Genomic DNA, 12,794 nt, shown 5'->3' with positions numbered 1-12,794 from the left:
GCCACGGGGAGGCTCCGGGCGCCCGGGACCCCGAAGCCCACCACCCTCCCTCGCGTACGCGGCAGCCGGGAAAAGGGCTCGGTCGCCGGCGCGCGAGGCCGGCCTCCAGCAGCGGGGGGCCCCGAGGACGCGGACCTCCCGCCACCTCCCCCGATCCCCGCAGGCAGGGCGCACCCGGGCAGGTGCAGGGGCTGCCAGTCCCGCCCCCCACCCTCCTCGCGCCCCCCCCCCCGGGCCCACCCAGCTCACCTGGCCCAGGCGCAACAGCAGCAGCAGCGGCGGCAGCGCCCAGCGGAGCCGGGGCGAGCGCGGAGGCGGCCGCGCCTCCCGCGCCGCCTGCTTCATGCCCCGCGCGCCCTGGAACGTGCCCGGGACGCGCGAGTCGGGCCCCGCCGTGCGTCCGAGCCCCGGCGCCCTAGTCGCCGCCTCCAGCCGCCGCCTCCGCCTCCTCCTCCTGCAGCCGGTCCGCCTCGTCCCCGCTCCGCCCGCCCCGGGCTTCCCCGGGGACATGGCAGCAGCGGCAGCGGCGGCGGCCACACGGCGGAGCCTGGCGCGGCTGCAGCGGGGGGGACGCGTCCCTGGGCGCGCAGGGGCTTCGCAGGGCGGAGCGAGCGGCGCCCACCCCCCGCGCGCGGCGCCCTGATCCCGGCTCCGGCGGCTCTGGCGGCTCCCGCTGCCTCCTCCGCGCGTCATGCGGATGGGGCTGCAGGGAGCCTCGGCGAGCGCTCAGCCCCCTCCCTCCCCCCTCCCCCTCTGAATATTCATCGCTTCCTCCCACCCCGGCCGGCCGAGCGGCTGCCGAGCACCGCGGCCCATCGCCGCCCTCCCGCTGCAGCCCCCGCCCCCGCCGGGCCGGCCGGGCGGCTGGGAGGGGGCGGCGGCGCTCCCCGCGCGCACCCGGGCGGCTCCCCTCCGGCGGGCAGAGGAAGCGCCCCCGCCTTGCCCGCCCTCTCCGCCCAGCCCTCCCACATTCCTGGGACTCGGCACCCGGGACGCGGCTCTGCGGCTCTCGAGCCACGAGCCCGTACCCCTCGGCCCGGCTCCACGGCCCCGAGTTTGGGTCACCAGATGTTGACCGAGACCCCTGCCGAGGGCACAGCCAGGCCTGCGTTAAGACGGCAACCCAGCGAAGGCCTGGCTGACCTTCGCTGGGTTGCCGGCGAAGGCTTGGAGTGGCAGTGGAGGTGCTTGAACCCCTAAATTGTAGGTGATGTGCAGTGTGTTCTCCCCGTCCCCATCCCCGGACCAGGGAGGCAGAGAGCGGGCATTGGAGCGGGTCCAGTGATTAGGACCCCCGCTCTGCCATATGGTAAACCTGGCTCTGCTAGTAGTACTAGCTGTGTGACCTCGGGAGAGGCATTTCACCTCTCTGGGCCTCCTTTCCTCATCTGTGAAGTGAGGATAATACTAGTACCTGGCTGGAGAGACTTGACCATTACATGAGATAATGAACGGAAAAGTCCTAAACACCCGGCCAGACACCACACATAGTGGGCCTCAGTAAGCAGTAGCTCTTCCAGCAGCTTTCATCACATTTTCAAATAAGTCCACAACCCGAAAGGGGTTAAAGATTACTGCAGATGTTACTGTTATGCCCATGCACACAGGAGGGAACTGAGAATCTGAGATACTCAGCCTGTTGCCCAAGGAAAAGTAATGAGAGAAAGGGCTAAACCAAGGAGTGCTGGGGAGGGAGAGATGAATTCCAACCAGGGGAGGAGGTGACACCTGAGCTGGGCTTTGAAGGATGGGTTGAATTTCACCAGGAAGATAGAGGGGGGCAGGGGCTCAGGAAGTGGGAAAACTTGGCAAAAAACGGGAGGCGGATGCTTCAGGCTTGGCCCTTCTGAGAAGCAGCGAATGGGAGGTTGAGGGGTTCATATATAGAGGAGACTTTGAAAGGCAGAATAATAAGTCTGGGCTGGATTCGACGTGCAGCAGATTGTAAACCACCAGGTGCCCAACACCACCACCAGACACCTCTTGTACCTCAGGTTCCCCATCTACGAGAGGGGAACGCATCTTCGCTTAAAGGGTCTAAGCAGCTCCTACAGGGACTGCACACACAGAGAACAGAAGGTAAGGGAACCTCAACTGGACACTCAAACACCCTGCCATCTTTTGTTTAAACACGGTGTAATTATCATAATTCACCAGGAATTCTGTTCCTTGCTGACTCCTCACCTTCTTGGGGCAGAGACAGGTGGTTTGAAAGGCATTCCTATCCATGATAGCCGAAGAAAGCATGACTTACTGCTGGTGCTACCGGGTCTTCAGGTTGCCCCAGATACTCACAGACCCTACCGACCCTAAGGATCCACCCAGGCCTCCACTGCTTCATGACAGGTCTGCAAACAGCTCTGGGAACGCCAGCGTGCGCTTGGATTTTTCTCCTGGATGAAATATATGCTCACGGTTGTGTTAGTTGGAACCGGATTTCCCCACAACATGGTGATGAAAGAGAATAAACAGTATTTTCAGTAAAGGGAGTTACAACCTGAATAATAAACTACCTGTTCAGTCATAAACAGATCACACTGGATTAATGACCTATATGAGACATAAATTAATCCTGAGTAGATGTGTTATAAACTCCCTGAGGGCAGGGACCGGACCTTTCTCCCCCTGGTTGCCCTGCAACACCTCACTCAGTGCCTTACCCATGGCAGGAACTCGGTATTTGTGCAGCTGCATGATTGTATAAATGAATCCAGAGCAGCATGGTGTGAAAGCTCATTTTTCCACAAGGATAAATTAGGGAAGAGTCATTCTCTTTGCAAAAGGACTTGAGATTATGTTCCAGTGTACAGGAAGATCCTCAGATGCCGCCTCCCCTAGAAATTCCCGGATGCCCCAACCCTGAGTTGGGTACCCTTCCCCCTCTGTGCTCTTGTAGCTCCCTGTGCTAACCTTACCTAACCACAGTGGAGTGTAAGTCAGGCCCTTGAAGACAAGGCCTGCATTTTACTTGTCACTGTATCCCCAGCACATAATAATCACTCATATAATATTTATTTAGCTGAATTGAATGCATTCCTTTGAATAGCAAACTAAGGTGTTAAATATATGTCTGTTCACACACACACACACACACACACACACACACACCAACTTCCATTTGCAAACAGCTTTTCAGGAATAAATCTACTGTGCAAAGTTCAGGGCACATTCTCTCTGAGAATAGATAATGATATTTGACCTTTTAATCATGTCCACCCTCAAGCAAAAGCTAAAGCTTTACTGAATATGGGGCCAGGTGCACAGAGAATGAAAGGATCAAAGCAAGAGGTTGGAGGGGAGCGTACCTGAATGTGTTCCAAAATTGCCAGATAAGAATCACCCAGTGGCTTGTTATAATATACATTCCCATGCCTTTCCTTAGACTGCAGAGGACTGTATCTGTACTTTTCACCAGCTCCTTGGGTAATTCTTGCTGTGAAACAGGATTGGAAGGCACTATTTATCTTATGGCTGGCCTGCATTGCATCCCTACTAATAATAAAGACCGTTGATCAGGTACTAACTAGGTGCCAGGCACTACTCTAGGTACTTTACATCCATTATTTCTGCTCCTTACTACAACCCTATAGAATGGGTATCATTATCAATATTTTAGGAACAATGAAACTACATCTCAGAGAGGCTTAGTTACTTACACAAGATCACAGAGCTTCAGAGGGGCAAAACCAGAATCTGAAACCATACCTTTCTTGCCACTATGTCATGGTGCCCCTTCCCTTGACATTTGTAGATAACTTAATATAAAGTGTTTTATGTGTTGGCTGTTGTTATTACTTTTATCATGACTCTCTTGGGCCTCAGTTTCCCCAATTTTAAAATAGGCAGTGACAGAAGGTACAAGACTTTCCACTTCATCCCCCAAGAATGGGGAACAAGCAAGGCAACCATGTTTAATGAGAGGTCCACCATCCCAGCAGGAAGCAAGCCTGCTGGGCACCAGCCTGGAACCAGGTCACCGGCCCTGCAGGGAGTACATTCAGCCTGGCAACCCTCAGTTTATTTTAAAAGCCACCATGAGCAAACCATTCTCCAAAGCCCTCCTAAGCGGAATGGAATGTTTCTTGGGAGTCTGATTAGCTAATGTTGCAGGCATGGCTGCCCTGAGACCTTCCTGCCTCACAGACTTGAACTGAATCAGAATGGAAAGGAAGACTTTTCGTAAGTTCTTTAAAAAAAAAAAAAAAAAAGTAGTACTTCATCTTTACAATAGTAACAGGCTGTTTCCTGTGGACTAATAACTGGGCTGTGGTTAGAACTCCATGTTTGTCCACCAGACCTCAAACACTGCCTTAATCACCTGCCCCTGTACCAAACCAGGGAGTGCCTTGGCAAGGCCTTTTTTGTTCCTGACTTCAAGAACTTGCAACATTAAGCATGTTCATATTTCTTTGTGTGTGTGTGTGTTGTGTGTTGTGTGTTGTATGTTGAGATAGGAAACAAAGTTTACTTACAAAGAAACAGTAGCACATGACAGATTTTTCAGTGTAGAGAGCAGAAAGGGAGCCATTGCTCTCAAGAGTCCCCACCCTTTCCCAAATTTAGGCGCCCACAGGGAGGAGCCCAGTGGCTTCTGCACTTCCAGCTGTTAGGTCCTGAGTCAAGCTCCCAGGGAGCCCAGTACCAATCACATTGGGCTGGCAGAACAAACACAAGACCCAGGGTTTTGGGGTACCTGGGAACACAGGGAGTGTGTGGTAAGGAGACTTGGAGCCTAGGGGACAAGAGGCTTTTGTCCAGGGCTTGAGAACGACTTCCACACAAAGACCAGAAGTGCCAGGTTGGGGGCAGGAGGGCAGTCAAGCCTGCAGCAGAAACATCACCTCCAACAAAGGAAGGGCTGAGAGGTGTAAAGACAAGAAGAGGGAAAGTGAGCAGGAGACCCAGAGTCCCAGGGCTTCTTGGCAGCTGGGTCCTTCCAGCCTTGTTAAGAATAAATTAATTTTTTCAGGTTTGAAATGTCCTTTCTTCTTTTTTTTCTTTTTTTTCAGGTTGAAAAGAAAATCTTAATCACACTGGGCTGGCTGTATACAACACCTGGGTCCCTGCAGTTAGGGTAAGAAATCAACTCGTGTGGGAACAATTGTATAGTGGAATCTTGCTAATAGAGGAGAAAATACCCTGAAATCTAAATAAGCAAATAAAAATCATATATGGCACTATAGTTACATTATGTATATAAATGATATATAAACATGTGTATGTATATATCATATTAGTATATATCATATTAGAGAGATACAAGCATGAGCTTTGCTAGTGGCAATAAAGTCTAGTGGATATGAGTCTAGACTCTGGAGTCAGCTGCCTGGGTTCAAATCCTGGTCCTGCCATGTATTAGCTGTGTGACCCTGGATAAGTTACTCAAGTTCTCTGTGCCTCAACATCCTTATCTGTAAATGAAGATGTTCTTGATGATAATATCTACCTCATAGAATTTTTATTAAGTATTACAGTAGTTAAAGCACTGATAATACTGCCTGGAACAAAGTAAATACCATGTAAGTGTTTGCCATTATTAAAATATCTTTTTGGCAGATCTGAGGCAGGGTGGTGTAATGGGGGAGAATATGTGCTTTGGATCAGATGGTCATAGGTTCAAGTCCTATGCTTGCTATGTAATTTTGGCCTCCATTTCCTCACGTAAAGAATGGGATGACAGAGACTTCCCTGGTGGTCCAGTGGCTAAGACTCCACGCTCCCAATGCAGGGGGCCCGGGTTCGATCCCTGGTCAGGGAACTAGATCCCACATGCCACAAATAAGAGTTCGCATGCCGCAGGTTAAGATCCCACGTGCCACAACTAAGACATGGCACAGCCAAATAAATAAATAAATAAACTTTTTTAATGGGATGATAATTCATCATTATGAAAATGAAAGGATAAGTCACATGCAAAGTGCCTGGCACATATTCCAGGAGATACAAGTGGTAAAGGCATAGTAACTGATAGAAAAGAAAAGAAGGAGATTGGGAATGAATGGTACTAGTGAATGGTACTCATGACCATCACAGTGACAGAGCCTCTAAAACCTGGCAGTTGAAAGTGTGGTCCACTGGTCAGCAGCATGACATCCCCTGGGAACTTGTTAAGAGTTTCTGGCCCCACCCCAGACCTACTGAGATGGTTGATTTGATGAGTGGGCCTTGGGATGCCCAGATATCTGGTTAAACACTATTTCTGGATGTGTCTGTGAGGGTGCTTCCGGAAGAGATTCACATTTGAATTAGTGAGCTGAGTAAAGCAGATGGCCCTCCCCAGTGTGGGTGGGCTTCGTCCAATCTGTTGAGGTCCTGAATAGAACAAAAAGGCGGAGGAGGGTTGAATTTTCTCTCTGCCTGACTGTTTGAGCTGGACAACGATCTTCTCCTGCCTGGTTCCGGGTTCTCAGACCTTCAGACTCAGACTGGAATCTACACCATTAGCTCTCTGGCTCTGTGGCTCTCAGGCCTTTGAACTACACCACCAGCTTTCCTGGGTCTCCAGCTTGCAGATGGTAGGTCATGGTCTTCTCAGCCTCCGTAATCACATGAGGCAATACCTTATTTTATTTGTATATATATTTTTTAACATATATATTTTATTTTTTTTTTCCTATTGTTTCCGTTTCTCTGAAGAACACTAACTAATGCACCTACTAAATCAGAATCTGCATTTGAACGAGATTGCCAGGAGATTCCTATATACCTTAAAGTTGGAGAAGCACTGACCTGGTGGGTTGGGTGGCAAGGCAGCATGCTCCTTAAGAGCTGGCTCTCAGGGACTTTCCTGGCGGTCCAGTGGTAAAGACTCCGCGCTTTCACTGCAGGGGGGGCCGGGTTCCATCCTAAAAGAAAAAAAAAAAAATAGGGACTTCCCTGGTAGCACAGTGGTTAGGAATCCGCCTGCCAATGCAGGGGACACGGGTTCAGTCCCTGATCTGGGAAGATCCCACATGCCGCGGAGCAACTAAGCCCATGCGCCACAACTACTGAAGCCCGTGCGCTTAGAGCCCGTGCTCTGCAACAAGAGAAGCCGCCGCAATGAGAAGTCCGCGCACCGCAACAAAGAGTAGCCCCCGCTCGCCTCAACTAGAGAAAGCCCACGCGCGGCAACGAAGACCCAACGCAGCCAAAAATAAATAAATAAATAAATAAATTTATTCCAAAAAAAAAGAAGAAAAGAGCTGGCTCTCAGCCTTTATCAGTGATTTGGTTAACATGCTTATTTCTGGGCACCCCCCCCCCTCAGAAACTCTGAATTAGGGTTCTATCTCCAATTAGAATTAGAGCTCAGGACTCTGCACTAAGAAGCACACAGGTGACCTGGGTACCGTTAGCTTCCTCCAACCACTTTGGGAAAATACTCTCAAGTGTGTTCTGAGTCTATGTGCTTTTTTTTTTTTTTTTTTTTTAATGTGATGATCCATTTATTTATTTATTTATTTATGGCTGAGCTGGGTCTTCGTTTCTGTGCGAGGGCTTTCTCTAGTTATGGCAAGTGGGGGCCACTCTTCATCGCGGTGCGCCGGCCTCTCACTACTGCGGCCTCTCTTGTTGCGGAGCACAAGCTCCAGATGCGCAGGCTCAGTAATTGTGGCTCACGGACCTAGTTGCTCCGTGGCATGTGGGATCTTCCCAGACCAGGGCTCGAACCTGTGTCCCCTGCATTGGCAGGCAGATTCTCAACCACTGCACCACCAGGGAAGCCCCTGTGCTTTTTTTCTTTCCTATGACGCAAAAGAATTTTAAAAGGTCTAGACTACCACATATAAGCAGAATATGTTTAAAGAGTTTCATTTTATTTACTTAGAAACTATATCCAAGATCAAGAGACAGTAAAAACCTAAGTAATAACATCCACTTCCATTATTGGCAGCTAACTATGTACCAGGCTATGTGCAAGCTATTTTATACACTTTACCTCATTTAATCCTTCTTTATCTGTATATTTATACCCACAACCCTACCCCACAGGTGCTGTCATGATTCCCATTTTATGGTTAAGGAAATAACAGCACGTACAGTTTAAGTAACTTGCTCAAAGACACACAGGTGGCAGAACAGGAGGTGGACCCAAACCTGGCTGAAGCCAAAGCTTGTGTTAGCCACTCTGTGATTGCTTCCCAGGGCAGACATCCCTGGCCTAAGGAGGTCCTTCTGTAGAACTCTTTCCCTACCCTCAGTATCTCCCACATGGTCCTTTAAGCTTCAGCATCTTGCCAAGGACAGCATGTTACAGATACCCCTGAACTCCCTGCACATACACAATAAATGAATGATTTCAAGATAAGAACATATAGACAAATTCCTCTTCTCCCTTGTTTCCTATTCATCTGCTGCTGTCATTTTCCTCTGTTGTCATTTTCATCAGGCACTTTTTTTCTGAGACTTGCATCCACTCTGTTGAAAGGTGCTGTTGCTGCTCTCAGGGCTTATCATTCTGAGACTCGGGCAATTGTAAGATGTTACACAGAGCAAAGAACCTTGGAGGTCATCCAGTCCAACCCGCTCACTCTACAGATGAAGAAACCGATGAAGAAACTGAGGCTCAGGGAGGTAACGTGACTCGTGAATGGTAACACATCTGGTCCACGTATCAGCAATGCGTCAGCAATAAGGCTCTGTTCTGCAATCTTTCTTGACATGCTCCCTCTCCTCTGTGTGACTCACAGGAAAGAAAGTAAGATCTCTCTCATTCTGGGCCTCCACCCTTCTCAAATAACCTCCATTAATTTCTGGGCTGTTAAGAAATGTCTATATGCTTGATTTAGACAAGCCTTGAAATTTGCAGTCACCAAAGATGTACAGAACATGAAGCATTTTTGCCTTGAGCCTCTGGGCCCTGGGAAAGCAAGCTGGGCTGGGCTGATCCTGGGCCTGGTTCTGATTTGGCCATTGTCCGAAGCAAAGGAATCCAGCACAAAGAAGGAGTTTGTACACCAGCTGTAATCCCGGTGTAGGTAAGGCTACAACCGGTGTCCTCAAGGTCTTGGCTTTTCTGGCAAAGCTAGATTTTCTTTACTCTGGTCCCTGCTGACACAGTGACAACCTGACGACTCATTAGGCCTGGAGCAAGACATCCGCAGAGAAGAAGCATAAACATAAACAGGGCAAAGCAGTGACGTGATCCTGCCTGGCTCCCTAACTCGACCTGGCATTTGTTACCTGGGAGGATCCCTGGCTCCCGGCCTCCTGGCCTTCAGCACCAACCTGAGGCAGGTGTATTCTCTGCGCACCTGGATCATACCCAGGTGTTAGCCAGCCAGCTCGATCTTCCACTCCCAGAGCTAGAAGGGAGTTTAGAGGTCATGCATTCAACTCCTGATTTTACCAGTAACCAAATGAAGGCCCCAAAGGAGGTCAATGATTGTCTAAAGCCATGGAGAAGTTTGTAGAGAAAAGTCAGAACGGGGACTGGGATGGGAGTGGAATAGAGAGAGAGGTATACACACACGTGCACATGCACACACACGTGCACATGCACACACACATACACACAGTGTTATGTCATTTTAAAGTTTACAAAATTCCTTCACATACAGTTAAGAATGATACTCAAGATAGTTTAACCTGTCAGGCCCACAGCCCTACAAACATTAATACATTTGGCCCTCTCCTGAGAAGTGGGCTCTGATCCTATTTCCATCTTACAGATGAGGAGATGGAGGCTCAGAAAGATTGACACTTAGCCCTGTTCACCATCGTAAATTATATTTGTGTTTGCCTGTTTGCAGATTACAGAGATAGCTTAAGCAAAAAGGGGGGTTTTGTTATAACACTGGAGTGTCACAGAGCACCCCCAAGGTAGGAATACCCAGGGCCTCCCCTAGCCTGGCACCAAGAACTGGAAAACCACCAAGAGCTCAAGACAGTTGTCTCTGCCTCTTGCTTCTCTCCTTCAGGCCAACCTTCACTGCATCTCTGTGCACTTCTTTCCAGTTTTTCTCACCTCTGTTTCATGTTCTTACAGTGACTCCTAGACCATATCAAATCCCAGTTCTCAGAAGGAATCTGATTAGCCCAGCTTGGATCCCATGCCCACTCCTGGTCCAATCAACGTGGCTGAGGAGAGAGGGTCATATTACGTAACGATCGCAACCAAAGGCCACCTCACTGGGAGGTAGATGCACAGACAGGGGTAGCAGTGAGCTGAGCAGACACCCCAAAAGTTGTCTACTATGGTCACACAGGACACACACAGCCAGGGCTCAGACCCAAGTCTCCGGACTCTCAGGACAGAATGCCTTTCCATAGGACCACTGATCCCTCTGTCCCCAAGGCCATGTCCAAATAACCTGGCTGCTCACTCGGCACTAATCTTTGGATGCCGAGGGATGTCCCTGTTGCCCTGGAAGGATTTAGGCCAAGGACTAAGATTCAATTCCAGCTATTCCTGCACACAGATCAAGGGAGATCCCCTGACTGGCTCCTGAGGATACTGATGAAATTAGACAGAGAAGCAGAGGAAGGAGAAAACCTGCCGTCAGCAGTGGAGTCCCAGAATCCTGCCTGCTTCTCGTCCTCTGGTTGTCTGAACCCTCTATTTAGGGGCTGAGAGTGGTGCTGACTCTGTGGGGAGCACTGCATGGGGCCATGGCAGGTGGAGGAAGTATCTGCAGGGAACCTCGAAATCAAAGGCCTGCTCAGAGGCTGGCAGGAAGCTACTAGGGTCATGGCGCTAGAAAAGGGAGACACAAAAGGCCGGAGCTGATACTGAAAGGGCAGGGGGTATGGCCAAGAAAAGAACCCCAAACAGGGGGAGAGCAGAGAACGGATGCCAGACATGCTGCTGGACACCTCCCTGCAGAGACCGTCTGGAGCTGGCCCTTGAGGACCATGGCAGGACGGGGCCTGGGACATACATATTGCAGGTGGGAATGAAACCAATCCAGTCTCTCTGGAGGCAGTTTGGCAATATTAAAAGTCTTTAATGATAATAAAAACAATAATAATAAAGGCATTTTTACCTCAGAAAACCCACTGTGGTTATTTCTCCACTGCCTAGAAAAGAGCCTGATACACAGAAGGGACTCGATAAAAACTACTGAACGAACGACTAGATGATTGACATGTTCATAAAGAGAGATATAAGCAAGGATGTTCAATACAGTAGCAAATTGGAAACAACCTAAATGCCCACCAATAGGGGACTAGTTAAGTAAATTATGGTATAGCCTTATAAAAGAATGCTTTACAAATATTTTAAATGATGGCATAGATGTATACCTATTGATTTGGAAGAATATTCTCAATATTTGGCTGGGGAAGAAAGCAGGATAAAAATAATGCCATTTTATAGAGAGAAAAACATTTTAATGTATGCATAAAGAAAAGTTAATAATGTATGAAAATAATAACAATGGGAAATAAGATTTCAGGTCATTAATCCTTTCTCTTTTAGTTTATTTCTATCTTCTAAATTTTCTACCATGACCATGTGTTACTTGTATAATTAGAAGTAATAGGGCTTCCCTGGTGGCGCAGTGGTTGAGAATCTGCCTGCCAATGCAGGGGACATGGGTTCGAGCCCTGGTCTGGGAAGATCCCACATGCCGCGGAGCAACTAGGCCCGTGAGCCACAATTACTGAGCCTGCGCGTCTGGAGCCTGTGCTCCGCAACAAGAGAGGCCGCGATAGTGAGAGGCCCGTGCACCGTGATGAAGAGTGGACCCCACTCGCCTCAACTAGAGAAAGCCCTCGCACAGAAACGAAGACCCAACACAGCAATAAATAAATAAATAAATAAATAAATAAATGAATGAATGAATGAAATAGAGTCAGAGACATCAGTACAAACTCAAGTTTAGCTTAATGTAATAGAGATGACAGGCAGAAATAATTTTAAAAAAAAAAGAAGTAATAGGAGAGGGAATTCCCTGGTGGTCCAGTGGTTAGGACTCTGAGCTCTCACTGCCAAGGACCCGGGTTCAATCCCTGGTCAGGGAACTAAGATCCCACAAGCTGCACGGCCAAAAAAAAAAAAGACAGAGAGAAAAGAAAGTAATACATGAAAATATTTCTCATCAAAAAAGGGTGAAGTGAGGCCAAGAGGGGGATGAATACAAGTGATCAATCAACAAATGATTTCAGAACACTGGTTGCGTGTGGTGCTGATTGCTTCAGCAACTATCAAGAAGTGTCAAGCAAAGTCCCTGCCCTCCAGGAGTCAACAGTGTGATGGTAGAAAATCACAGGGGAGGGTGGGAGATGGCTTCAGGCTGGCACTGAGACTATGGTGGGCACAAGGGCCACCAACAGTATTTTGCTTCCTGTGACCAGGGATAGACCAAGACAAGGCAGGGGAGGGCTATGGATGGGGGAACCTAGAAAGCCAGAGATGCAGCAAGAACCAGCAAAACAAAGACCGGCAATGATGGATAAGAGCCAACGACATCAGTGAGAATTGAGTTTAGCAGGAAAAAAAAAAAAAAATTAAAACCCAACTGTGTGCTAGGTTCTGTGCTAGGGATACAGGTGCTAAGGATAATCAAAACTAGCAAGGTCCCTGTTTTCGTGGATTTACAATTAAGTGGAGGAGGGAAGAAATTGACTGATGAGTCAGTAAATAAACATAGCAAGAAAAATACCTGACAGTGATAAGCACTATTCGTTTTTAAGCTGCATCCAAATATCCCCATTGTCTGACTTCAAACAGTAAATGTCATGGGGAAAAAAAAATAATATAATGAACATCCTCATACCTATTACCGACATTTAACTGTTCTTAACATTTTGCCATGTTTGCTTCACTATTTTTCTGTTGCTGTTTTTGTTGTTGATGTGTTTTTTTTGGT

At 48.6% G+C, this 12,794-nt stretch overlaps 1 protein-coding gene across 1 annotated transcript in view; it reads right to left on the bottom strand.

Moving 5' to 3' along the window:
• PTPRJ (protein tyrosine phosphatase receptor type J) overlaps positions 1-693 on the bottom strand; it is a 166,336-nt gene extending 165,643 nt beyond the window's left edge. Inside the window, exon 1 of the mRNA XM_036861340.1 lies at positions 250-693. Within this exon, the coding sequence (XP_036717235.1) occupies positions 250-693 (444 nt within the window). The remainder of the gene's footprint in view (positions 1-249) is intronic.
• Positions 694-12,794: the final 12,101 nt, after the last annotated feature.

Source organism: Balaenoptera musculus, chromosome 8 (assembly GCF_009873245.2).
Source record: "Balaenoptera musculus isolate JJ_BM4_2016_0621 chromosome 8, mBalMus1.pri.v3, whole genome shotgun sequence".
Lineage (NCBI taxonomy): Eukaryota > Metazoa > Chordata > Mammalia > Artiodactyla > Balaenopteridae > Balaenoptera > Balaenoptera musculus.
Note: the sequence above shows the minus strand (reverse complement) of the source record. Positions and strands in the feature narration are given on the sequence as shown.